Source organism: Canis aureus, chromosome X (assembly GCF_053574225.1).
Source record: "Canis aureus isolate CA01 chromosome X, VMU_Caureus_v.1.0, whole genome shotgun sequence".
Lineage (NCBI taxonomy): Eukaryota > Metazoa > Chordata > Mammalia > Carnivora > Canidae > Canis > Canis aureus.
Window position 1 is genome coordinate 73,811,065 of NC_135649.1, and position 26,000 is coordinate 73,837,064.

At 46.6% G+C, this 26,000-nt stretch overlaps 1 protein-coding gene across 4 annotated transcripts; it reads left to right on the plus strand.

Annotated features, from left to right (window-relative positions):
• Positions 1–2,695: 2,695 nt before the first annotated feature.
• Positions 2,696–22,353, plus strand: LAS1L (LAS1 like ribosome biogenesis factor). 4 transcript variants are annotated; one of them, XM_077889455.1, is made up of 14 exons: positions 2,696–3,030; positions 3,756–3,881; positions 4,845–4,914; positions 5,703–5,784; positions 6,624–6,908; positions 7,382–7,428; positions 8,288–8,397; positions 10,206–10,291; positions 10,669–10,719; positions 10,984–11,190; positions 11,534–11,681; positions 16,644–17,137; positions 19,950–20,097; positions 21,990–22,353. In XM_077889455.1, the coding sequence occupies exons 1-14, from the start codon at positions 2,840–2,842 to the stop codon at positions 22,120–22,122; spliced, it is 2,178 nt and encodes a 725-aa protein (XP_077745581.1). In that variant the 5' UTR covers positions 2,696–2,839; the 3' UTR covers positions 22,123–22,353. The 4 variants fall into 4 exon arrangements, with proteins under 4 accessions (XP_077745581.1, XP_077745583.1, XP_077745580.1 ...); XM_077889454.1 differs by having other exon boundaries at positions 2,697–3,030; positions 19,947–20,097; XM_077889457.1 differs by lacking the exon at positions 3,756–3,881 and having other exon boundaries at positions 19,947–20,097.
• The last annotated feature ends 3,647 nt before the right edge of the window (positions 22,354–26,000 follow it).

The window sequence follows — 26,000 nt, forward strand, 5'->3', positions numbered from 1 at the left end:
GGGCACTTGACAGGATGATCACTGGCCGTTATCCTATATATATATATATGTTGGCAAATTGAAGTCTAATAAAAAATAAACATACACACACACAAAGAAGAATGTGAGGCATAGAAAATATATTCCTGAAGTTTTCACAGATAGTAAGTGGTGAAGCCAGAATTCAACCCCAATCTGTCCGAGTGCAAAGACTGAAGTTTGGATGACTTTGTGCATACTGTTGCCATTTACTAGGACCAGAAGATACAGGAAGGGTGTCAGATTTATGGCGAAATTATTTTAGTTTTGATATTTTAGGTTGATATTATTTTAGGTTGATATTGAATGTAGCAGGGAGTTAAGTAAATGGATTTGGGGCTCCAAAGAGAGATAGAACCAGAGCTGGAGACTTGAGGGATAGCAACTTAGAGGTATGTGCTTGTTAGGGGCCTCAAGCTTGCCTCAGGTGAATGGGATGTACAAAAGTAGGAGTGGAGAGTTAGAAGGAGGGGGATGGAGAAACACACAAGGGGAAGCAGTAGCTTGTAGATAAATTTTATCAACTTAAATATTTCACAGGCAATGCCTTAGACTTGGAGAGTGCTTGTTTAATTCAAGCCCATTGATACAGCTGGAAGGGTCCTGCAGCACCATAGGCCTATGAAGTTTTAGTATTCTTGAATATGTGACAGGATGGATTCCATAGTTCCTGTGGCTGTGGTATGCTGAAAAAAGGCACCCTCCCCTGCAAGCAAAACACATCTACATGGTACATGCCTGGAACCTGTGACTGTTACTTTCTATGGTAAAATAAATAAAATGGATGAATGGTACTTTACATGTAAATAAATTTAAAATTTTAAATAAAGAAGTTTAAATTTTTAATTACAGATATAATTACATTAAAATCTTAAAATGGGGAGATTTTCCTGGATTATCCAGATTGGCCCTGAATAGTAGCAGATCTTTCACACACAAAGAAAAGGTGAAGACAGAGCAGAGGGACATTTGAAGATGCTGGCCTTGAAGATTGGAGTGATGTGACTATGTCAAAGAATTTCAGTGGCCACCAGAAGCTGGAAAAGACTAGAAATGGATTCTCCCCTAGAGCAGCCAGAAGGACTATGGCTCTGTGAACACCTTGATTTCAGCCAAATAATACTGACTTCAGATCTTTGACTTCCAGATCTGTGAGATAATAAATTTCTGCTGTTTTAAGCCTCCAAGTTTGCAGATATTTCTTACAGTGGCCAGAAACTAATATAAGTGCCTCCTCAAGGCTATCACTACTTAAAACACTTTTTGACCTAGTAATCCCTAATTATCAACAGGTGTCAGGACTCATTTGTCACATATTAGACATGGTGCTCTTGTTATGCACTTTAGTCAAAATTTCTTGGAACACATGCAATAGAGAGACCTTCAGTTTCATGGGAATGAAAGGGGAAAGATAGGGGTCTTTACAAAAACGCACTATCCAGAATCAGTCTCTAAACCCCCAAAATGTTCACAGGTTATTCCTTCAGACCTGGCAGCTCCTCTGACTGGAGTAGATTTTAAGGGTCATATAAGCCATCTCTCCCTGTCTTTGCCTGTGTGTAGCCAAGATACCCAAGAAAGGTATCTGGTTTCTGGCAAACACCTGGCCTACTGGTTGGCATAGCTACTCAGGACAGAGTAACTGTCATTCAAGAACCACAAGAATACTACATTTCAGGGAGAAAATGAATGGATAAAGAAGCACATATGGAGACTGGATTGGAATTTGTTGCTATAGAGTGAAAAAGAGCTACTCATGGAAATGCTGTTAAGATTGCTATGAACAGTTCTCTCTAGTATTAGACTGGAAAATAACATCTGTGAGAAGGATTGGAATGGAACCCTGAACACATTTTAGACAACCTATAAAATCAGAAGAGTTTCATAAAATTGTCCCCAAGGAACTCCAGAATCTTAAGGAATTATGCGGAAAAAAGAAGTATACCTATGTAGATATTGAAACCGACATAGAGTGGAATGCTGGGAGGGTAAAATCCTACAATTTCCAAATATGGAAGAGAACCTAGAGATCACCAAGTCTAAGCCCCTCACTGTACAGATGTGAAAACTAGCAGATTTTTAAATCCAACTTTAAATATTTCAATATTTGCTCTGTAGTCTTGCTTTAGTGTCTATAGTGTTTTTCTGGATCAGGTGCTGATTCATGGCAATTAAAACATACTTAAAACCACATTCTCAGTACACAGGACAACCATGATCACTCCCCTGCCCGCCAAAGAGCGTGCAAAGTGAAATTCCTCCGGCAGTTTATTTTTCTTTTTAGATATTATTTATTTATTCATGGGAGACAGAACAGAGATACACAGGCAGAGGGAAAAGCAGGCTCCATGCAGGGAGCCCGAGGGGGGACTGGATTCCAGGTCTCCAGGATCACACCCTGGGCCAAAGGCGGCGCTAAACCGCTGAGCGACCGGGATGCCTCCTCCCACAGTTTAGACACGTCCTCAGGGTCTGGGACAGAAGCACGTTAGCAACCTGGAGATTACCGGAACCTTGAGGCTGAACGCTTGCAGCCCACACGGTTGCTTTGAGAAAAGAGCACTTCCGGCTGGCAAAGACGTGCCCCCGATTTGTAGTTAGATAGGTCCCCGGTTCTCGTGCTCCGATTTGCCACGTTAACGCAGAGAGGCGGGTTTGCGTCTGGGTCACGCTCTCCCATTGGCTGTTGGCACAACGGTGGTTTGGCGTGAGGATAGCACGTTGAACTGAAAGCTGTGTGAAGTGCTGCGACTCAAGACCTGCAGTGGAGCCCAGTGTCCGGTGGGAATCTGGTGCCCGGCCAGGTGTAGGTCTTCAGGGGATGGATCGCGTGTGGAGTGCGTGGTGCGGAAAGTGCGTTAAAGAGAAAGGGTCGTCGCCACTTTGGGCCCAGCGTATCGTGGTCGCCTGGCTCAGTAGAGCCGAGTGGGATCAGGTGACGGTGTATCTGTTCTGTGACGATCATAAATTGCAGCGGTATGCCTTGAACCGTATCACCGTGTGGAGGAGTAGGTAAGACTCCAGGCTCAGACGTCCTATTTGCGTGCTGGTGGCGCCTCACCTCTTCTTCCTCAATCTACGAAATGCCTAAAGCCCTTAAAGGGGGTTTGGGCGTTGTTCCTTTTCCAAGGGCCTGGGGGAAAGTCATTGCCAATCCTTTGTACTAATCCGGTGTGGAAAGAGGAAGTGGGTGTGCCTCAGCCACCCTCTTGTTAAAATTCTTGAGCTTTTAACCCTTACCTTCTTCTGTCTTGGGGACGGTGCCAGAGGGACCAGGGTGTCTGAACCCGGGCTTTAGGAGTAGATTAACACTCTGGGGTGGATTTCTGAGTCGAATTGGGTTGGAAGGGAGTGGTGTTTGCTAACAAAACCTTGTTTGAAGGGAGCACCTCAGTCCACTTGGTAAGATTGAGTTGGGAGCAAAGAATGAAGTCTTCTTTAGCTGAATGAATTGAAGGTTTTAGAGTGAAAGAAAGGGGGTGTGTCCACACTTAATTGTTGGTTGATTGCCTAGCAGTTAGGTGTCCTTTGTATACCCTGGCCAGTCTCTCACACCCTGTATACTATTGGATCCCAGGGACGTTATCCTCCCTCTTCTCACTTTCTTGATGTGTGTCTTGTCCTTCACTCTTCAGCCAGTTATGTAATTGGAATAACTTAAAGCAACCTAGATTCTGAGGTGGAGGGTGGACCAGGGTGAAGGACCGCTATGATGGTGCTGGACTGTGGCTCTTTAGGTTAGGCAACGAACTCCCCCTGGCAGTGGCTTCTACTGCTGACCTGGTACGCTGTAAGCTCATGGATGTAACTGGTGGCTTGGGCACTGATGAACTTAGACTGCTTTATGGAATGGCATTGGTCAGGTAAGACTTGCAGGGGCACGGGTTGGGAGTGGGGGTGGGTTGAGGGATGGGGAGTGGGGGTAGCACTTGATAAGCAAAGCTTGGCTTTTAAGTGCTACCTGAAGCAAAAAGCCCCTATGTCCCTCTGTATGGGTCACTCTGTGATTGACTTGACAGCTTTTGGTACTCCCTGTCAACACACATTCCTCTTTTTTTTCCCCTGAGAGCCTTCTCCCTTCCATTTTTCTTCTTTCTGGAATGTGGGGTGGGGGCGGTTTACACCAAGTGATCTCTGAGTCTCTTCCAACTTTGATAATTTGATTTTTTTCTTCCCCCTTAACTCTTTTACCCAGAAGAATTTTTCTGATTAGTCTGGTGTCCTTGGCCATGGTTTAATGTGGATTTTTCAACCTTTTTCCCATCTTTACGTAGCATAATAATTTTCCCTTTCTATTCATGATCACTGAAAAGTTGCTGAGTTGAAGTGGACATATGGCCTGGGAGTTCCTGACTAACAAAGTGATTTAGAGTAGTTATAGCTGTTTCATACACATTAGGAAAAAGGCTGCCACTGAATTTTCTCATGTGTCAAAATCTGCTCATCTCATACTGTTTATTTTGTGTGCCTTGAGGCCCTTCCTAGCTCTTCTTACCTTCTCCATCATTTAGGTGTGCTCCCCATATCATTCGGTGTAGGTAGTCCTTTGTTTTAGGCTTTATAACATATAATCTAGTGAAGCATGCTTTATTGTATTATTATTTTATCCTAGACTGACCTTTCAAGGCCAGAGCAGTGTTTTCTTCACCTGTGTGGCTTTAGTACAGGGCAAATATTCCTGTTCTGGCTGATACCAATCATAAGAACAGAACAGAACAGAACAGTTAGTAGAAAGGTTGTAGAAATGCAGGGTGTCAGTAACACAGCAAGGTGTTTGAGTAAAACAGTTCCTTGGGTTGTGCCACTTATTTCTTCCCCAACCCCAGGTTTGTGAATCTTATCTCGGAGAGGAAGACAAAGTTTGTGAAGCTCCCTCTCAAGTTCCTGGCTCAGGAGGTGTGTATGGTAAAACGGCCTTGCTCAGTCCTCTCTCCCCAGGAGGACTCACTAAATGGGGCATAGGGTGATATGAGCACACAATTAAGACTAGCTCATCCCACCACTACCAGCCAAGCCCAGCAAGAACCTCAGAGCCTCAGCCTCCAGCTTATAGAAGCAGACTTGCTCCCTTGCTCATGGCTACTATCTTCAGTGGCTTGGCCTTTTCAACTTGTTGGGAGTAGGCCAGTGAAGCTGAAGCACTGGAATGCTCCACTGGGTGAGGACAGGAAAAAGGTGGCAGTCACAGTATCTGCCTTTGGGGAGCTGATAGTCTGAGGGAGGAGACAAACTCAGTGGAGCAGCATGAAAACTCCTGATATCCCTGCCCTGATTGAGTATGTGAGGTGTGTTGAAGCTCAGAGGGCAGGCAGGTTCTCAGCTATCTAGAGAAGCTTCCAGAAAAAGGGTATGGGAGGGAGGGAAGAAGGATAAAGGGTACCCAGGGATTGGGATTGATAGGGCAGAGGAAGGCTGGAGGTGATTGTTAATGCTCAGTCACAGGAATATCTGTGTTGGAAGAGGGTGGTTGGAGGAAGTAGCTATCTTTTTGATTTTTAAAATCACCTCAACAGAACAGTAAAAAGAATAAGGAGACCTGGTTTCTAATTTTGGCCCTGCCACAAAGACTGGAACCTCCTCAGGACTTCAATATTTTTATCCATAAAATGTGGCGAGGCCAGGCTAATTTATCTTTCTGGTCCCTTCCACCTTTAATATTTTCTAATTCCTATACTCACAATCAGGTAAATATTCCAGATTGGATTGTTGAACTTCGCCATGAGTTGACCCACAAGAAAATGCCCCATTTAAATGACTGCCGCAGAGGTGAGTCTTTATGGAGTATACCTATCATAGCTTAAGCCAAAGGGCCTGGGCTGGGTGGCACTGTGGGTAGGGGGAGAGGGAGGAGGATCTCTAAGTGGTGTCAGAGCCAGAACTAGGGTGAGGCAAGTAAGGCACTTGTCTTGGGCACAAACTTTAAAGGGGTGTCAAAAGTTCAGTAATCAAGATAAATAACATTTTAATGTGGAAAAACCCACAATGAACAGAATTCCAAAATTTTAAGTAAAAACTGAATTACTATTAGTGATTTTTCCTCTTGCTTCAGACTCCAATATGGCTTGGCAGGACACTGTTCTGATCCTGTTTTGATATCTTGATTACTGCATTTTTTGGCATCCACTTAAGTTTTATACCTAAAGAGGTTAGTAGGGAGCAAATTGAGAGGTGTGAGCCATCAAATGTCATGAACCTAGGAGTTCTTTAGACACCCCATCCCAATTGATTCAGCCTAGTCCCTTCATGGTGGGGAAATTGAGATCTAAAAAAGGGAAGAGACTCCGCCAAAGGCCGTGTAATTAGGTCGTGGGCCTGGATCCCTGTTCTTCACTTGCCAGCCCTGTGTTACTTTTGGCACCCCATCTGTAATACTGATATTTCTTCTTCTAGGAAAGGTACTGGTGAGCACAAGAAAGCAAAGAACAGAGAGATAACCTGGAGGAAGAGAGGCTGCTTCTAGATATTTGAGATTTGTGCCTTCTTGGAGCCAATCCTCTTCCCTAGGGTCTTCCCATAAAGCTTTTAAGAGGAGACTAGGGGCCTGCTAGGAGCTCTTTGCCTGTGGCTACTCCTATGATATTGTTTTCCTTCCTCCCCTCCTTTAGGCTGTTATTTTGTTCTGGACTGGCTTCAGAAGACCTATTGGTGCCGCCAACTGGAAAACAGCTTGAGAGACACCTGGGAGCTAGAGGAGGATAGGGAAGATACAGATGAAGAAGACCAGGAAGAAGATAAAAACATTGTTGTTGATGACATTGTAGAACAGAGACCAGAGCCTAAGGATAAAGGGAAAGGTGCAGAACTGGATGTCAGGGTTGATGGAGACAGCGAAGGCAGCAAAGAGGTTGATTCACATTGGGAAAAGGCTCTGAGACATAAAGAGCTATATGGTAGGTGTCCTTAGGTGGGAGGGTCATAGAGAGGCCCATGAGTCTGGAAGACTTAGACTTAAGGTTAACATTGGTTATTTCCCTGGCTCAGCATTTCCTCTGGGTTTGTGGTGAGTTTTAGCTTAAAATAATTACTCTCACAAACCATTTCCCTTGATCTCTGTGAAGTAGGAGAGGCAAGAATTCTAGTTCCCAATTTGCAACTTAAAAAATGAGGTGAAGGGTGCCTGGGTGGCTCAGTGGTTGAGCGCCTTTGGCTCAGGTCATGATCCTGGGGTCCTGGGATCAAGTCCCACATCAGGCTCCCTGCTAAGAGCCTGCTTCTCCCTCTGCGTATGTCTCTGCTTATCTCTGTGTCTCTCATGAATAAATAAATAAAATCTTAAAAAAAAGAAATGAGGTGAGAGTGCCTCAGAATCTCATGAGGAACAGAGAGCTGGGATGCCCTATCTGTTTCCACATTCCGTTTTCAGAAAGAGCCCGAGAACTGCTGGTATTATATGAAGAGGAACAGTTCAAGGTAAGAAAAGTGCCCTTGACTTTGTTTTCACTTGCCCCAGCCATTTCTTCCCTCTTGCCAGCTTCCTGAGAGAAGTCCTGAGAAGGAATTTCAAAGAAAAGTGGCAGAGCTTGAGGGAACTTCTCAGAGAGAGGGAGAAACTAGGAAGGAGACAAGAGAAGCAGAATTAATTTGGCTGATCCTCCACACCAATTGAAGAGAACAGATGTTGGAAGTCTGGATAATGTGCCCAAATGGGTGGTAGGGAACAACTGGGTATAGGTGGTTGCATGGTCCTGCAATACTGCAGCTGATAAGCAGATGGCACCCAGGAACTTTCCTAGATCAGGTGAGCTTAAGGGGATGCTATTTTAGCAGGAAGGGAGGTAGCCTAGAAATAATTCAGCTTGACTCTTCTTTTTCATAGATGAAGAAATTGAACCACAGATGAGTGAAGGGACTGGCCCCAGGTTACATATGCAATTAGTGATAGAACTAGAATTAGAATCTTGGTCTCCTGATTCCCTTTCTTCCATAATCCATTGCTTCCCCTCATTCCTGGGCCCAAGGGTCTCTGGGCCAATTCCAACAAAATGCCCCCACTGGACATCTTAGTATTGGAGTATCTGGTGATTGGGAGCCATAAAGAATTCGAGGTAGGGAGGGAGGAGGAAGAAGAGAAGAAAGTCTGGGATTTGAAGGTCAGGATATTTTTTTTTAATGTGGGGCCAAGTCAGGGAGTTGTGGGCCCACCCTTGTATGCCCTGCCTTATCGCAAAAAAGGGAGATGCTAAGAGGTCCTACGGGAAGGGATCCTTGAAGGGTGGGAGAGGGTTGCTTGGCTGAACCAGCCTTCTGATAGTAACTTCTGTGCTGGCAGGTGCTGGAGAAATTTAGGCGTTTACCTCAGGCTATTAAGGCATGGAACAACCTTTCTCCACCTGTAGAATGCATCCTGGCAGAACTCAAGGGCATTACATGTGAAAACAGGTATGTAACTAAGTAATCAGGCTGTTTACTCTAGCAGCCTCACTGAAGTAGGCTTCCATAGCCCAGCTTGCCAACCTGTAAGGAAATTTCAGGGATAATCCTGATCCCTGCAGAGTGACCCAAATTCTGCATGACCCTCCCCCTTGCCCTGCCAGCTACCAGGTAGGGATTGCCTACTCTGAATCACTAAAATGGCCAGAGACAGGACTGTCTGCTGTCATCAGTTCCCTGGTTAGATTTGTTCCTCTCTGTCCAATGGTATATGGAGCTCTGGGCAGGGAGGAAAAGCTCTTCATTCTTACCATTTCACTATCTAGTCCTTGTCCAAGTTTGAGGTAAAAAATAAGGTGAGTGCTGCTGATCTTTTGAACTGCATATGGGGAGTAATCGTATCCCTTGGGTAGTTGTGGTTGGGAGAACAAAGGAGAGGCTTTCCAGAGTCTGGCTCTTTGAAAGAGTAAGTACGTCCCTGCTCTGTGTGGCCATGAGCCTCCCCCCCCACCACACCCCATAGTGCTTAGTTCCATCTAGAGCAGACAGAATCTATCCATTCATCTCCTCCCTAGCTCTTGGGTCTTGCTACCTAAATTCAGCTGGAAAGGGCTTTGGGGGACTTTCCACTAAGAACCAATGGAGGCATTGCTAGACTTTCCAAACTAGGGAGACAGTGGAAGAAATCTGGGATGGAGCAGAATATTAGGAAGGTCGTATAGGTGGCAGAGTGGGCCTGAGTGAGAGCCTACAGTGCAGTTTGGGATTGCCTATAGAGCCTTCTTCATTCCCAGGATACTATTAATTCCCAAGATGTTTCTATCAGTGTCTTTCCACCCTAGGCTTCTTAGCACCCTTTAGCAAAGGCCCCCTCAGCAGCTGGGACAACTCTCCCTGTACTTCTGTACAGTACTGTCTGCCTGCTTATGCTGAGCAGGCAGCTCTTCCTGGATACTGACTTGAAGAGGTGGGAGATGGATGAAAGGACAACTCTTTCCACTTCAAACCTGGTGGAGGGAGGGATCTAAGCATGACAGCATGATTTGACAATGCCTCTGGCCATTGAGACCCTTTGGGAGCTCATGTTCCCTCTCTAGGCCTGGTCAGCTGGGGGAGCCTCTCTTGGGGGACCTGCTAGCTCTGGAGAAGAGAGCTAGCTGTCATTGGGAGGTCTATCAGCACTTCCCTTCCTGGGGTAGGGCAGGTAATGCAAGGGTGGGCCCACAACTCCCGTACTGGCCCCACATTTGAGCTACATGAGGTGAGGGATTACCCCTATAGCCTATGCTTTCAACTTCTGTAACTTATTTCTGTGTTCTTGGGGTCCCTAGGAATAAGGATTATTATTTGCTTCAGCAATTGAGTCACCAAAGTTTCTGCTTCTAGGATCTGAAAGAGGGTAACCAGGAAAAAGGGGAGGGGTAAAAGACTGGAAGACTGTCAAGAGAAACAGACACTGAGTAATAGTTAAAGTCTAAAAGCCCTTGGCCCTGTGACCCTAGGCATCACCCTGGCACCTTTTCTCCATCTGTGCTTTCAGGCTTGTTCAGCTGCTGCTGCCCTCATTATGGGCCTTAGATAAGCATGTGCTTGGTAAATGCTTATTCAAAACTCACTGATCCCAATATCTGGCCCAGCCTCTGCCCCAGAAAGCTGAGCCCTGAGATCCAACTGTCAGAGCTGCCTTCATTCCTACCTCCACCATGCTGCTGTGCCCACTTAAGTCAGAGGCGTAAGATGCCTTGGGAGTGGGTAAGGGAGTAGAAGAAGGTCTTCTGACTGCTCAATTGACTTAATTAAGTGTCCTCTTTCTCCAGGGAGGCTGTGTTGGATGCTTTTCTGGATGATGGCTTTCTCATCCCTACATTTGAGCAGTTGGCAGCTTTGCAGATAAACTATGAAGGTATGGTCCTAGGGGCTCACTTTAGTCTTGGAGTATTGTGTTTCTTGGGCAAAAATACCAGGGTTAGGCTAAGTGGCTCAGGACTGGGAGGCAGGGGCTGCTAAGTGCCATTCCATAGTCTCTGGAAGCCTATCTCAGCTGAGAAGAACAGGTAGCTCCATTGTTACTCAGTTGCTGGACTACTCTTAGGTGGCCTGGAATTGGGTGGGGTGACATGAAGTGGGATGGGATTGGCTGGGGTGGACTGGGATGTGGGGGAGTTTTAATGCCATTATTTTGTTATGTTAATTGTGATTTAGCTGCTTGCTTAGAGAGCTAGAACAGCGGAACTGGAAGGGCCTTGTGAGGTCATCTAGTTCAACATCCTCATATTACAGATGGGCAGACTGAGGTCCAGAGAGGGGAAGGTACTGACCCAAAGTTACACAGTGAGTTATTGACAAAGCTGAAGCTAGAACCAGAGCTGGTTTTTTTTTTTTTAATACTTCGTTTTGAGTCATTTGGTTGCCAGATACTAACTGGTTCCTCTGCTTACTGTTCTCTTCTCTTTCTGTTCTGTGGTGGCAACTCTATTGTTGGTGGGTCTCCCTCCTTCTCCCTCTTTTTTCTCCGCCTCTGCTTCTTTCTTCCCTCCTTGTCTTCTATTGGCCCCTGCCTCCCCTTTCCATCAATCTGTATCCCTCACAAACCAGAAAATGTGGACCTGAATGACATCCTGGTGCCAAAGCCATTCTCTCAATTCTGGCAGCCCCTGCTCAGGGGCCTGCACTCCCAGACCTTCACACAGGCCCTGCTGGAAAGGATGTTCTCTGAGCTGCCAGTCTTGGGGGACAGCGGAATCCGGCCCACCTACATCCTCAGATGGACCATTGAACTGATTGTGGCTAACACCAAGACTGGTGAGGGAGACTAGCCTTAGCCTCAGGTCCTAACACAGCCCAGGCAGGAGCATCTGTCACTGTCCTTAGCTCTCAGATGAATAGCACTAAGTAGACATGCCCCATGTTAAAGGTTTAGGCTTGCCCAAGAGGGCCCCACAGTAGCAGTGAACAAATATTCCACTTTTTTTTTCTCAGAGCCAAGTAAACTGGTCTGGGACAGAAAGGCCTAAATGCTTGAGCAATCAGGAGGTATAGGGTGGGGAGTCTGAGAGAGTGGGGAGGGACAGAGCCAAGCTTTTAAAGATACAAAGTTGGGTGAGGGCTTACTGGTTCCTTCTCCTCAGACTCTCTCTTCTCTCAGGACGGAATGCCCGCCGATTTTCTGCAAGCCAGTGGGAAGCAAGAAAGAGCTGGAGGCTATTCAACTGCTCTGCCTCCCTTGACTGGCCCCGGGTGATTGAGTCCTGCTTGGGTTCACCTTGCTGGGCCAGCTCCCAACTCCTCCAGCTGTAAGTCTCTTGAATTCCATCTGGTAAGAGGGTGAGGCCACACAGCCCTAGAGTGGCAGATTTGGGCTGTTGCAAGGACTCTTGAGTCCCATTCCCCTCCTACTAACCAGTGGAAGAACTGAGTCCCAGATGGGGGTGGGTAGGGTATTCTTGCCTAAGATCACACAGCTTAAGACATGACTCAACTGAGTCCGGTATGAGAATGAATGAGATGATGCCCTCCCACCCCCAGAGTGCTTAGCACAGTGGCCTGTACAAAGTTGCACAATAAATGGTAGCTGCTGTTTATTATTGAAACCAGTCTTCTGACACTGAGCCCAGTGCTGTCTCCTTTGTAATCTTCCCAAAGTGTACCTCTCATAGATGCTCACTAACTTTCAGTGACTTCCTATTGCCATTCTGATGAAGTCTAGGCTTCTTAGCCTAACATTCAAAGATCTTTCTTATTCTGCCCCAACCTATCATGATAACCATACCTCCTGTGATTCCCCTTTACCCAATCTACCCTGGGTGCTATGGTCAAACTGAATATTGTACTGGTTCCTGTAAATATCTGTGATTGTCTTCCTTTCCTTTTCTGTCATCTTCTGACTCCGAGCCACTTTCCTCATATTCATAGAAACCTTTAGCACGCAGTTATCTTCCTGCTTTCTGGAGCAATATCTGTTTCATTCAAGTGACCCATCTGAGATTCTTCAGCTCAACTCCAATGACCTTCCTTTCCCACTACACTCAGCAACCCATTTCCATCACTCAGAGCTGCTCCACCTCTGAAACCTGACATCCCAGCATCCCACTCAGTGATCATAACCTCTTGTCCTTCCATTTCTCACCCTTGCATCTCATGAAGGTAGCTCTTTGCCTGCATCCATATCTCCATCCCTCCATTTCCCCTCTCCCTCAACTTTGCTTCCCTTCCATCCTGTCTGTGGTTGATCACTTCAACCATTCACCATCTGGACCCTCAGCTCTGCCCATCCTTTGACATATCTTGCAAACCCCTGAACCGGGATTGATCCTCCCCTTTCTGCTTCCCCCACTCCTTAGCTTGGGTAGCTGAACTCTTCTGGGGAAAACCACATAGTACTGCGGATTGCTGCTACTACAGAGGTATGATTCTTAATCTCAGGCCAGGCGTCAGTTCTGCTTATCTGAACTTTTTACTTGTTTTCTGCCCACTTTCTCTTTTGTTTCCTGACTTTTCTAAACTTTTACCACTCACCTCAAGCCCCTCTTCCTCTCCCATTTCACCCTAACTTCCTTGAGCATCCAGCAGGGCCCCTCAACTTGTGGTCCAGTCCTCGTCAGCTGAACTCCATCTACACTTAACCATCTTGCCAGTCTCAGGATGAGATGGCCTTCCCCCCACCTCCAAGCCTCCTCTTGCACCTTTGCTCTGGAGCCACCTCTACCAGTATCACGGGGGCTTCACCTCCACCTCTCCTTTGCTCTACTGCCTCTTATTCTTCAACTTACAGGCCTCAGTTTTTTTCATCTTAAAACAGCAATAACATAAGCAAAATCTCCTTTGACCCTGCATTCCCATGTTGGTTAATCAACAGCATAACACTCCTCTCCCAGCCACCACCATCAAAACATCTTAAAAGAATAGTCTACACTCAGCAGTCTTGATTTCCTCACTACCCTCTTATTCCTCATCCTGCTGCAATTAGGCATTTTCCCCAAAAAGATGCTTTGACCTCCTAATTACCAAATCCAGTGAGCCCTTGTCCATTGCTGTGTCTGCTGCATTAATGGCTATTTACCACTCCTTCCTTGAAATGCCTGTGCTTTTTTCCTAGTTCCTATAAAGTGCCAAGGCCCACATCTTTTCATCTATCTCAGGCCTTTCCCCCGAGATTCAGCCTCTTGTATTTGACTGTATATCGGACATCTCCCCGTGGATGACCAACAGATACTTTACTGTGACCAAAAGAGAATTGGTCATTTTATTCCCAACCCCAATCCCGAAGTGATCTTCCTCTTTTGCTCCCTATCTCACTTGGTGGTATCACTATCTATGCTGTTGATTCTCAAGCACTTCTCAAATCTGAGATTTTGTGTTGCCATGTCTACTTCCCATTGTGTCTCCTTCCCTCTATCAGACTTTAGCTTTTCAAAGGTAAGGGCGGTTTATTAGCCATATCTGTGCCCTAAACCACCACACAAATCTAGGGCCTAAACAGATCTCAGTAAACATCGTTGAACTCTGCTGTCTCATTGCCAGCAATGCTGTCTTTGGTGGCAACTAACTCTGTGTCTGGGGACTGAATGAATTGGGAGTCTGGATGCCAAGATCCTCTTAATACCCTTAGCTCTCCCTAGAGTCAGAAAGTCTTTCTTGAATCCTGATGGCATTTGGGGCATGGTAGTAGCTTATAAGAGAAAAAAGTAAGCCATGGCAAGACCTCCAGGAGATAGAACTGAACCAAACAGCCAGATCTCCAAATGTGTATGCTCTAGACTAGAAGTGATATGGATGGGTGGGAAACTGGGAGAACCAAAAAGATGTGGAGGGGTCAGGGAAACATGACAGACAGGGCATTTGAGCAATCTCAGGAGGAGAAAGAACACAAATTCCAAAGCCTAGAAACACTATGGAATGAAATGTAATGGGGTAGGGGTATGCAAAAAGCAGCATGGAGAGGTTTGGATAGGTGGCCTTCAAGGTACTTTCCAATCCTAAGTGCCTGCAGAGTGGAAGCTGCTGGTCTTGGAGAAGTCTGGATCACAGAGATCTTCTCCCAATCCAGGCATACCAGAGGGATGTGACACATGCCAGCAGTAGCAGCGACTTACTTGGGTATAACCCTTTGTGCACAGATTCTACTTTTCCCAAATAATCAGTGAATCTAATCCTAATCACCCCATTACACAGATTGAGACACAGGATTACCCTAGGTATTATGTGGTAAGTCAGTGGTAAGTCTGTAAGTTAGAGCTAGGGCCAGAATCCAGGTTTCCTGGTCTTTACTCCTATGCTCTTTCTACAATGTTCCATTCAATTGCATGATTGTGAAAAGCATGTGTTATTAGGCAAATAGAGAATCTGGCTTTGTTTTCCCCAGAAGAAAAAATAAAAGATACCACTGGCAACTGTCAGGCATGGTGCTGTGTTTTTTGTAGAAGTCATTTCATTTGACATAGTAGTCTTTGGAGGTGGAGATACTGTATCCTTATTTGATAAGAAAGATATTGAGGCGGTAAGGTATGAAGTGATTTATCCAAAAGTCACACAGTTTGTTGACAGTGGGCCAAGGAATCGGGCACAGGTTTTGTGAGTCCAAAATCCACACTTTCCTATAGCCTGCAAATAGGAAAGTGTGGATTTTGGACCCAGGCAAACCCAAAGAGGGGATGTATTTTAAGATTCGTATCACTTCAATGGTCAGACTATACAGCTTGAGATAGTAAGTGGGTAATAAACAGTGGTGATAACAGCATATGCCAATATCAAGTGCCAGGAAATATTTATTATTAGTCATACTATTGGACCATAGTGAGCATCTCTCTGGCTTTTTCTCCAAAAAGGCTGAAAACTTCTCAAGAGTTTCCCCTAGCCAGCCAATATCAATTCAGTTTGAGCCAGTGTCCCCTTGGAATATGAAATTAGCCCTGCAGAAAGAGTCTCCCAGTAGATTCACTAGCCCCCAGCCCTACCCCCAGTGACCAGCAACCATATGTGGCCAGATAGCCTGCCTAGCATATGGCAACTTCCATGAATGACCCACAGTTCACAAATTCAGTACACCTAGAAAGAAACTATTTGTCCACTCCACCCATGCCTCCAGCAGTGACCTGGTTCTACATGAGGCTGTACAGGTAGTATTCACCCTTTTCCTCCCTAGGAGCTCTCCTTCCTATTGGCTCTGTGTCTGTTGGTGGTTTTGCTGTCAGTACCATCCTCTGTGTGCACACTGTTACCATCATTAACTCCCCTCTGCCTGACCCTTACCATCCAGTCACCAAGCCGTCAGCTTCTCCCCCTCATTTTCACTGTCAGTTCCCTAGGTCAACCCTCACTGGCTCCCTGGTCTCCCTGCCCCCTAGCTGCCCCATCCAGGCCATCCTCCACATAGCCATCCTCCACATGGGCACCATGATGATCTTCAGAAATGCAGCTATCACCTGTGCTTAGAGTCGGTCAGGTGACCCCCTCTCCCCAACACACATATTTAACCTTTGCAGCCTTCTCTTCCTCCCACAGCTCCCCAGGATAGCCCTTACCCTGTATCCAAGGCTACTCCCACTACATGTACACAGTACAATATGCTCACTCTTGTTTCTGCACAAAGCCCTCCCTTGATCTCTCCTGCCCTCCTTGTACCCTCTGCCTCTCCCCAGCTCCTGTAGTGCCCAAGGTCTGCAGTGCTCATCTGGCCTCCCTTCCACATCTAGCTTTGTCTTGTTAAGTGTTTTTTTTTTCCTTTTCCTCATTTCAGGCTGGGCTATAATTGCTCTTGGAAAGGGATCACATTTTGTGTTCATGCAAAAGAAGACCAATATACTTCTAGGCATATCTTTGATGCTCAGGACAAATCCCTCAGCTAGGCCAAGGGAAGAGATGGATCTGCCATTCTCATGTCCAATCTTATTGGCCTATTGGCTAGTTTGTGTATTTCTGTAGCATTTAGTACAGACAAATAGCTATCATTTATTGCATGCGGACTCCCTACGTGCCAGGCACTGTGCCAGCCATTCTATGTGAGCTACCTTACTTATGTACTCTTTCCAACAACCCTATAAGCTGGGTGCCATTATTATCCTCATTTTACTGAGAATAGAAGTGAGCCACAGAGATAAATCACAGAGATTGTTCAGGGTCCTGGTTGTGTTTGTTTCTGTCTGCTCTTCTGCACTGCCTTTCAGACGCAAGTCTGGAAACTCAAGAGAGTGGAGTATTGGGGTATAAAGTGAGTTGAGATTTTGAATCTTTCTTACCCCATTCCTCCCTTTTCTCAGTGTCTTCAAAGCCATGGGACAGGTCTTGCCAGATGAGGAGCAGGAGAAATTGCTGCGCATCTGTTCCATTTATACCCAGACTGGAGAAAAAGGCCTAGTACAGGAGGGCTCAGAGGCCTCCCCCATTGGGAAGTCTCCATACACATTGGACAGTCTGTATTGGAGCCTCAAACCAGCTGGCTCCATCTTTGGAACTGAAGGAGAACCCCAGCAGCAGGAGGAACAGGGCAGCCTAAATGATCTCAAGAAAGATGAAAAGGATGAGAAAGATCTGGAAGATCAGGTGGAGGAGGAGGAAGAGGAAAATGATGACCAGAAATGGGAGGAGGAGGATGAAGATGATGAGGATGAAGATGAAGATGAGGAGGAGGAAGAAGATAGAATGGAGGTCGGGCCTTTGTCTACTGGGGAGGAATCTCCCACTGCTGAGAATGCCAGACTCCTGGCCCATAAAAGAGGAGCTTTGCAGGGCTCTCCATGGCAAGTTAGCTCTGGTAAGCAGCCTGATAACCTACTTTCTATTTCACCAGTCTTCCCTCTCTGGCTGGCTCCTAAGGCTTCCCTCTACCTCAGAGAAGAGATGGAAAGTAGCAAAAGGTGGCCAGCATGAGGCAAGCCTGGGAGGCAACCTCGTGTGTGGATGACACTTGGCTTTCCTCTTTTTTAAGATAGTGTGTAAGCTTCAGAGCCCTAAGAACTGTCATGCTATTGGCTCCTTCATGCAGAGTGCCCCACCGGGGATGGTGTGGATATAGGCACTGAGCAACAAAATACAAAGGAGAAAGCAAGAAGTGGGTGGATATATGTGATTCTGCATGTGTTTTTTGCACACAGTGATCCAGGATCAGAGAGACAGTAACGCTTTCTATGTATATGTGAATGAATATGTGTGTACACATGGAGGCTGGGTGGTGATGAGACAGGATTTTGCTGTGTTTATGAGAAAAGGAAACCAGGGGTATTAAATTAGAGGAAGTGGAAGGGAGACCAGAAGAGTGAAAATAAAGGATCACTGTGGTTTTTAGGTGGGCATACAAGTTAGTGAGACAAAGCCTGGAGAGGAATAGAGAAGATGAGGTGATAAAGTAGGGATACGTGAATCTGTTCCTCTTAAGGGATGTATTTTAGAGTGCCTTTGTTTAGGTTGGGGAACAGGAACCTTAAGGCAGGGAGATCCTGAAGGGATGAATAGTATGGTATATGTGTCGGGGTGGGGAGCATGTGTGTATGTGTACACACTGGAGGCAGTGTATGATGAAACCTGAAAGAGGAAAGAAAATGGCTGGGGTTAGGTATGGTGTAGGGTGGGCATGGTAGGGAATGATAGGGAGAGAGAGGGGAGGAAACAAAAGAACTTAGGGGCAAAGGTAGAGCCTTTGTCCTTTTGTGGACATGTATGTGGAAGAGCTAGGGCATAAAGGCACTGAGTGCTTTATGTCCGTGTGCAGGCCTGCATATGCTGGACATACCAAAGCATTGTAGCAGAGAAATCTCTTAAGGAAAGGAGGGCTGTTTGGGGTCTTTGTAAATATTGAATGGGAAGGCATTGACATAGGCAGATTGTGTGTGTGTGTGTGTGTGTGTGTGTGTGTGTGTGTGAGAGAGAGAGAGAGAGAGGGAGAGAGAGAGGGAGGGAGGGAAAGAGAGTTTAAGGGCTGTGAAAGAAGTTATTATGAACGAAGTGGGCACTATGCATCTGTGCATAAATGTACACAGGGTCATGTATGTTTTTCGAAGAAAAGGCAGGGTTGCTGAGACTTGGGATCCAGAAGGTATCTCTGAGGAAGAGAAGTGGCAGTAATGAGAGGTAGGGGGTATACGGAAAAGTGTAAGAACATGCAGTGAGACAGCCATAGAAGTAGCCTCTCTTGTCACTGAGGGACATGTACATAGATGTCAGGCTGGAGAGGCAGGGTCTGTGATGCAGACAGGGTTGGGGATGTTAGCGATGGGGAGGGAGGGTGGTCAGGTCAGTGACAGACATGGGGGATGTAGTCCCTGTGTACGAAGGTATCTTTGTATTAATAGGGCAGCAAAAGGAATTGAGATAGGCACAACTTCTTCCTGTAAAAGGGTCAGGGTGAGTGGTTCTATGGGTAACATGAAAAACTAATCCATGGGTGATACTTTCCAGAATGCCAGGGACATTATGACAGCGAAAATTTTTTGGGTACCAGGGAGTTGGAGGACCTCATGAAAGTTTTCCTTCAAAACATTGGATTGTACTGGTATAAGGATGGGAATGAGGGTTTAGTATAATACTATGTAGAGAGTGTTTAACTGATTAGATGGAGGGTTGGGAAGTGCCTGATATGGTTCATTCTAAACTGAAATGTTTGTGGGGTGGTAGGAGAGTGGTTTATAAAAGTAGAAAGGCTAGGATATTAAAGTCTTTTCTTCTCCCTTCTTTCCATTGCTGCTTCTGTGTGGGCATATGCGTATGTGGGGATACAGGGACATTAAGATTTCCTGCTTGTATGCCTGTGAATCAGAGGTATAGGAGGCAGGGAGTGAAACTGGGAATATTCATCGAATGGAGGTCTCTGTGTTTTTATGTGTGTATACTTAGGTGGCAGTGGGGAGTGGGATATGCAGTAAGACCGTCCTTCCCTGGATAAGGGATGTTCTTTGTGTGTACATCTGGGGGCAATAAGACCTTACAGGGGGCAGGGGGGTATAAGAGCTCTGAGAGAGAGTCCACCCTGAGGTGTTATGTGGGTGTATGCATATCTCTCAAGGCAAGGCCACTAAGAAATAAATGGCATTCAGACACTTTGGGGGTGGTGGTTGTTTATAGATGTGCAGGAAATCTAGGTAATTCAGATTCTCTGAGGTTTAGGGATAAGGTGTGAGAATTCTGGGGCATCCAGACTCTCCAGGATATATGTGTGTATAGAAATAGAGCAGGTGAAAGGTTGAGGCAGTGATACAGCCAGGTATGAAGAAGATATCCTTGTCTGTGTTTATGTTGAAGACATGTCTGGGGAAGTGGGAAAGAGCTGAGAGGAACAAATATGTTTGTAGTTGTGTATATGGCATGTATAGACTTGGGATGGGTTGTGGTGGCATGTGTTGGTGTGTATAAACATATGGAGGCAAAGAAGGGCAACAAAGAGTGAATAGGGGAGTATGGAAGAGGTGGGGAACTCAAAGAGAGGAGCTCATGAGAAATGATGCAAACAGGAATAAGGCTGGACATACATAGAAATTCCATGCTGAGCAGACTAATTGAGGTGGGCAGGTAGACACCAGTTTAATAACTACCTAATCAGCCTATTCTTGCCTCTTCCCTTTGCTCCACAGAAGATGTACGATGGAATACCTTTCCCTTAGGCCTAATGCCAGGTCAGACTGAGGATCCAGCAGAGCTTATGCTGGAGAATTATGACACCATGTATCTTTTGGACCAGCCTGTGCTAGAGCAGCGGCTGGAACCCCCAACATGCAAGACTGGGTGAGTGCCAATGGCAGCAGGATGTCTTACCCCTTTCTCTGCCTCATGCAGGAGGTAGGGAGGGACACAAAGTGGGATGGGTAGGGGAGGTAACTTGCCCCCCCCCCAGTCAGTGGTTAAGTAAGTGATGTGTAAGCTCCAGTCACTGGCTGGGCCCTTGCCAGGACTCTCAGTCCCTAGTTGAGGGCGTGCGCATTGAGGTAGCCACACAAGAGCTGTTTTGGAACCCCTCTCAGATTGCATCCTGTGTGTGTGTGTGTGTGTGTGTGTGAGAGAGAGAGAGAGAGAAAGTATGTGTGCACACATTTTGGGGAGGAGAGAGTTTCATAGCTTTCCTCAGATTCTCTAAAGGGTCCACCACTCCCTAAAGGTCAAGAACGAATGCTGTAATACAACTTCCTCCTGTTTCCAAGGAGAAAACTAAGGCCCAGAAAGGGGATGAGATTTGTCCAAAAATGCAGAGTAATCAGTAGGCCTCCCGACACTGTCCAGGCATCTTGGTAGCAAGGCCTGTGCCAGGGCTCCATGCTCTCCCTCGAAACTCGCCTCTGGACCACAGGCATGGGAGCCCTTGGGTCATCAGGAGGCCAGGAACCAAGCAGCCCTCACTGAAGGGCTCTGCTGGTAACACAAAGGAGCCCATCGAGAGGGCCTGTACATTCCAGAATGTGGGGCCATTGTGACCAGAAGAATCCTGTGAGTACAAAAGAATGACCCCTCTGTGGGCCCCTGAAACTGAGTCTGTCCCTGTGTGCCTGTCCACTCCCTGGGAGATGAGCCCCTCTTCCTCTGGATATTCAGGGAAAGGGCTGTAGGACCCAGCAGCAGGCCAGGCCCAAGGCAGGTTATAGACTCTCTGTCTTAACAGGTCATGGGGGCAGCAGGCCTCTTGGAGAAGAGAGGAGGCAGCTGGGGAAACTAGGTGGTGTGTAGTTGGGTGTGGGGCCCATGTGTCTGAGAGACTTCCTCTCGTCTTGGGTATGGCTGGCTTGATGAGCATAAGAGTATCAAGTATGGGCAGGTAGAGCTGTTAATTCCAGAAGGAAGCTGATTCAGCCCAGTTCCCACATCCCATGTAGTAGGGAGGCTTCCTCTGCTGGAGCAGGCATGCCCACTCTTGCTTCTTGTCTCAGCTCCATCCCTGACTTGGCTATGTGGCCTTAAGCACGTCCCTTTTCATCTCTGGGCCTCAGTTCCCTTGTCTGTAAGATGGTGGGTTATAGGAGGGAATGGGACTGGATCATCTCTAAGGGTTTTTTCAGCTGCAGTTAGTGTAACCATGGATCTGCCTGATGGGAAGGTTGATGGCTTTGCTCTCAGCTGTCACCCTCATCTACCTGGAAGGACCTTTTACATGCAGGAAGCAGGGGGAAGCAAGAGTGTTCTGAGCAGCACCAGGGCAGGGAGGGCAGTTCTCTCCCTAGAGCAATCTTGCAATCCTGGGATGGGATCTGGGCCTAGCTCTGTAGCCCAATGCTGGCCTTGGACCCTTTAACCAGTTGTTGGGGGTGGGAGGGATCCAGCCTGGGTCCTCTGGGACCCCAACATCTAGGACCTTAGGAAAAGACTTGTTAAGCTGGCCACTGTGGTGGGGTGGTATGGGCCCTCCCCCCTGCCTTGACCCAAAAAGTTCTGCTTTCATCTGGTTTGTATACTAGGGCTCTGAATAAAGCTTCATTTGAAAAGTGTCCTTCCCTCCTCTCAATTGAGGGGAGGGCAGAACTACCCCTGGGGCCCATCTGAAGTAGTTTCTCAGATTTCCTCCATAGTCTTTGTAAAACCAAGCAGGAGGGTGGGCTCTTTCCATATACATAGATCAGTCAAGCACCCTTAACCCTTCCAGAGTCCAAAGCTGCCTCCTTCCCTGACTGAACCCTCTTCTCTCTCTACAGCACCCGTGGCTTGAGCTGTGGCGTGGGCAGTGACAACTGTAGCAACAGTAGCAATGGCAGCAGCAACTTGGAGGGCCTTCTCTGGAGCCAGGGCCAGCTGCATGGACTCAAAACTGGCCTGCAGCTCTTCTGACACCCACTCTGTTGCAAAGTGTTTATCCAGCCCTGCTGGGAAAACAGCCCCTTCCCTGCCTCTTTTGTACCCCCCGCTCCTGGCCCCCGCCAGTGCACCTGATGCTCTATTAAACAACCTGGGAGACAGCCCACATCAGCCATATCAGCTCAGCTTTTTGCCACCATGGAATTTTGAATGTTTTGGGTTTTTTAAATTTTGTTTTAAAAAACAATAAACAGGCAACTGTTAGTTTTGGTGTTTGTAAGATAAGTGAGTATGTGCTGGGGCAGATTAGTATACTCGCCTTTTTCTGGGGGGCCTTGGAGAAGTTGGGATCATAATAGGACTTTAAGCAGAAGCTTGGTCCTATGGCCCCTTGGGCCCACTGCCCCTAATTGTTTTCACCACCAGGCCCCATACATACTTCCTGATTCAAACCACTTTCACTCCTTTCAGCTGTAGAATGGGGCCAACTCACTTAGAAGCATTGGGTTCCAGAAGACAGGCATCGCTATAGAACCCAGCCAGCATCTGGTGAATCTGCTCAGAACCTCACTGACAGACCCAGGCTTCCTGATGCTACCTAGCAGGCTTTTGGCTCATTTCCTTGCTTACCCTCATTGGGCACTAAACAGCAATTGGAAAACGAAAAGAAACCTCTGTTGTTTTGTTCCCCACTCCTTTGGCCTAGAAATAATAGAGTGGACTTTACTGTGGTAGGCACTGAAGCCAGAGAAAAATCTTATGAACTGATCCAGAGCTCCTTCTCTGTGATCACCCAGTTCGTCAGATACTCAAGAGTGCCTACTCTGCCAGCTCAGAGCTGCCAGGAGACAGGGATGAATAAATGTTTATATTCCTTAGAGCCCTCTACCTGGTGAGAAAAGACAAATTCACCAATCATAACCTGAAGATCTGCTAAGTACCCTAAGAGACCTCTGTTGTGCCACAAGTTCTTTGTTTTTCTCAGGGTTATATTTTCCGGGTGAAGGTTGATTGAGGTCAAGATGCTACAGTGTTATCCATCCTCTGGGGAGAGTAATAGCTAAACAAGAAAGAAAGTGGGCATTTGTAGCACCATGTTGGCCCCAAAGGGAAACAAGGGATAAAACTAGGCAGCATTTCAGACAAGAACCTGGCCCAAGGAGTAGGTGAGCTAAGGAATAATGAAAGGAAGGAGAGGGCTTAGACTAAGAAAATGCCAAGGAGAAAAAGAAAAGAAAATGCCAAGGAGAAATTTAGGGGAACATCATGTCAGAGCCCAGTCAACTGTTAACTTGAAGTAGAACCCCCAGGAAGTTCCCAACACCCCTTAAAGGATATCCTGAATATCTTTGTGGGTATGTGTATATAATCATTTTTCTAGAGCTGGCCCACAGACCTAATCAGATTATCAAAGGGAGGGATCCCTGGGTGGCGCAGCGGTTTGGCGCCTGCCTTTGGCCCAGGGCGCGATCCTGGAGACCTAGGATCGAATCCCACATCGGGCTCCCGGTGCATGGAGCCTGCTTCTCCCTCTGCCTATGTCTCTGCCTCTCTCTCTCTCTCTCTCTCTCTCTCTCTGTGTGACTATCATAAATAAGAAAAAAAAAAGATTATCAAAGGGGTCCATCAGTCCAACAGCCCAATAGGATTAAGATTTCCTATATGTAGACTCAAGCATTAGGCATGGGTAGAGCAGTCTCTTGCACTAGTTAGCACAGTTTCCCTCCAAATCTTCCCATTCCTGCCACAGTGGCGATGCTGTCTTTCAGTATCCTGGAACATCAGAGTTCAAGTTGCCCTCAGAGCATCTAGGGCGCATATAGCCAAGGGATTTGCAAACATACTCTGGGTGGTAGTTCAGCATCTGCTCCATATGGAGATGGCTGCTGCAAACACTTGGTTCCTCTCCACCACTTCTCTGGAGCAGCCTGGATTTTATATATTGTATGAATGTATTGATATCCAGAGACATGGGGCAAGGTGGTGGAGGAGTAGAGGTCTTCAACTCACCTGGCCCCACCAACTTGCCTAGATAACTTTCAAACCATCCTGAACACCTACGAATTTGACCTGAAGTTTAGAGAGAACAGCTGGAACACTACAGAGAAAGGTTTTCGCTTCTAACAAGGTAGGAAGGCAGGAAAAAAAAAAAAAGAATCAGTGGGGGAAGGGCACCACGAAGAGCCTGCCTAAAGCCTCTAGGACAGGAAAGCCCAGCCTCGGAGAAGCCGGAACTTTAAAAATCCACAACAGAAAAGTGCTCGGCAGAGAAATCGAGCAGAATTGCAGGAGGGGCAGTAAAACCTCCAGTTTCCCGGAGTCAATAATAGAGGAAGTGTGCCCAGGGGAAAGCTCGCCACAAACTGTGGGCCGATCCTGGTAAAGGGCTAGAGCACGCACTTGGCAGGGCATCTGGGAGAAGCCAGTCGGTTAGGCAGGTGGCTCTGGACAGAGGTGGCTGAGCCTGGCTGCCTTCAGCAGCCATGCACCCCAGGAGCATGATTCCAGCAGCACAGGGCCCCGGATCCCAGGGCGCTAAAGCAGACACAGCCCAGGATCCTACACTCCCCCTGGGACAGGTGGAAGTAGGGAGGACACGACAGCAAGGACTCCCCTGCCACTGGGCGGCCCCAAGCTGTGCAGATCAGCATACCCACCCCGGCCTGGGAGCACCTAGGCCAGTGCAGACTGGGAGACTGCCTTAGTTACTAACTGGGAGACTGCTTTAGTTACTAACGGGGAGCTGAATCCAGAGCTGGAAATCTGGCCGCCACCATTGTTGTTTTTCCTCCTTGTTTCACCCTGTGCCTGGGAGAGGTGGGGCCTTCAGGGAAAAAACACCTCACAGGATAAACAGCTCCCACTGAGCCCTGCACCTGGCAGGGGGTGAGGCATCTCCACCAAGGCACAGACACCTGAGAATCAGCACAGCAGACCCCTCCCCTAGAAGACCAGCTGGAAGGACAGGGGAACAGCAAGTTCTTGACCAAGCAGCTCTGGAAAGCTCCAGGGGAAGTCAAGGGATTTACAGTATATAGAACTAAAAGGTACCCATCCTTTTTCCTTTTTTCTTTTTTCCACTACAACTTGTCTTTATATCAGAGTATAAATTTCCATTTTTTCTCTTTTTCCACCTTAACTACAATATTTTACCACCTCTTCATTTTTATGTTTCTTCCTTTTTGACTTTCATATTTATACAATTACAGGTCTTAGATATATTTTCCACTTCTAGATCCCTTCAACATGCTCAACTTCATTTTGGGAGATATACAAGATTTTTTTTTGTTCTGTGCTTTTGGTTTTCTCTGCCTAATTTTGTTCTACAAGGGCAGAAGTTAATACCTTCTAAAACATGACCAGCATGCACCCATAATATACCGTGCTGGTTCATTCTGTGAGATTATATTCTCTCTTCATTCCCATTCTGCCCCCCTCTTTTATCTCATTTATGTTTTGGTGGTCAATGGTGGAGCTCTATATAAGTATTTCTGGTAGAGAAATTTCTGACTGAGCATCTTCTAACATACAAAACTTAATACACTCAGAACCAAGAGGATCACCCTCTAGGACCCCTCAGGTAGGCTACAATCTCTCCCCACTACAACTTTGTCACCACCACCATCTCCCAGCCTGCCCCCATTTTATTCTTCTCTCTCTTTTTTTTTTCTCTTGACTTTTGCTTTTTTTCTCCTCTTTTCATTTTTTCTTATACTTTGGGATTCTTGGCCTTTTATTTTTACTAATTTGTTTTTCACTTTAGTGGTCCTTTAGTTTTCTTTCGTTCTGATCTTTGTTTTCAATTTCTGATCAGTGACCTCTTAAGAATTATCTAGGGTGAAATTTACTTAGGTCGTGGTTGATAATCTTGACTCAGCCCACCATACAGCCACCCTGCACTGAGCAAAATG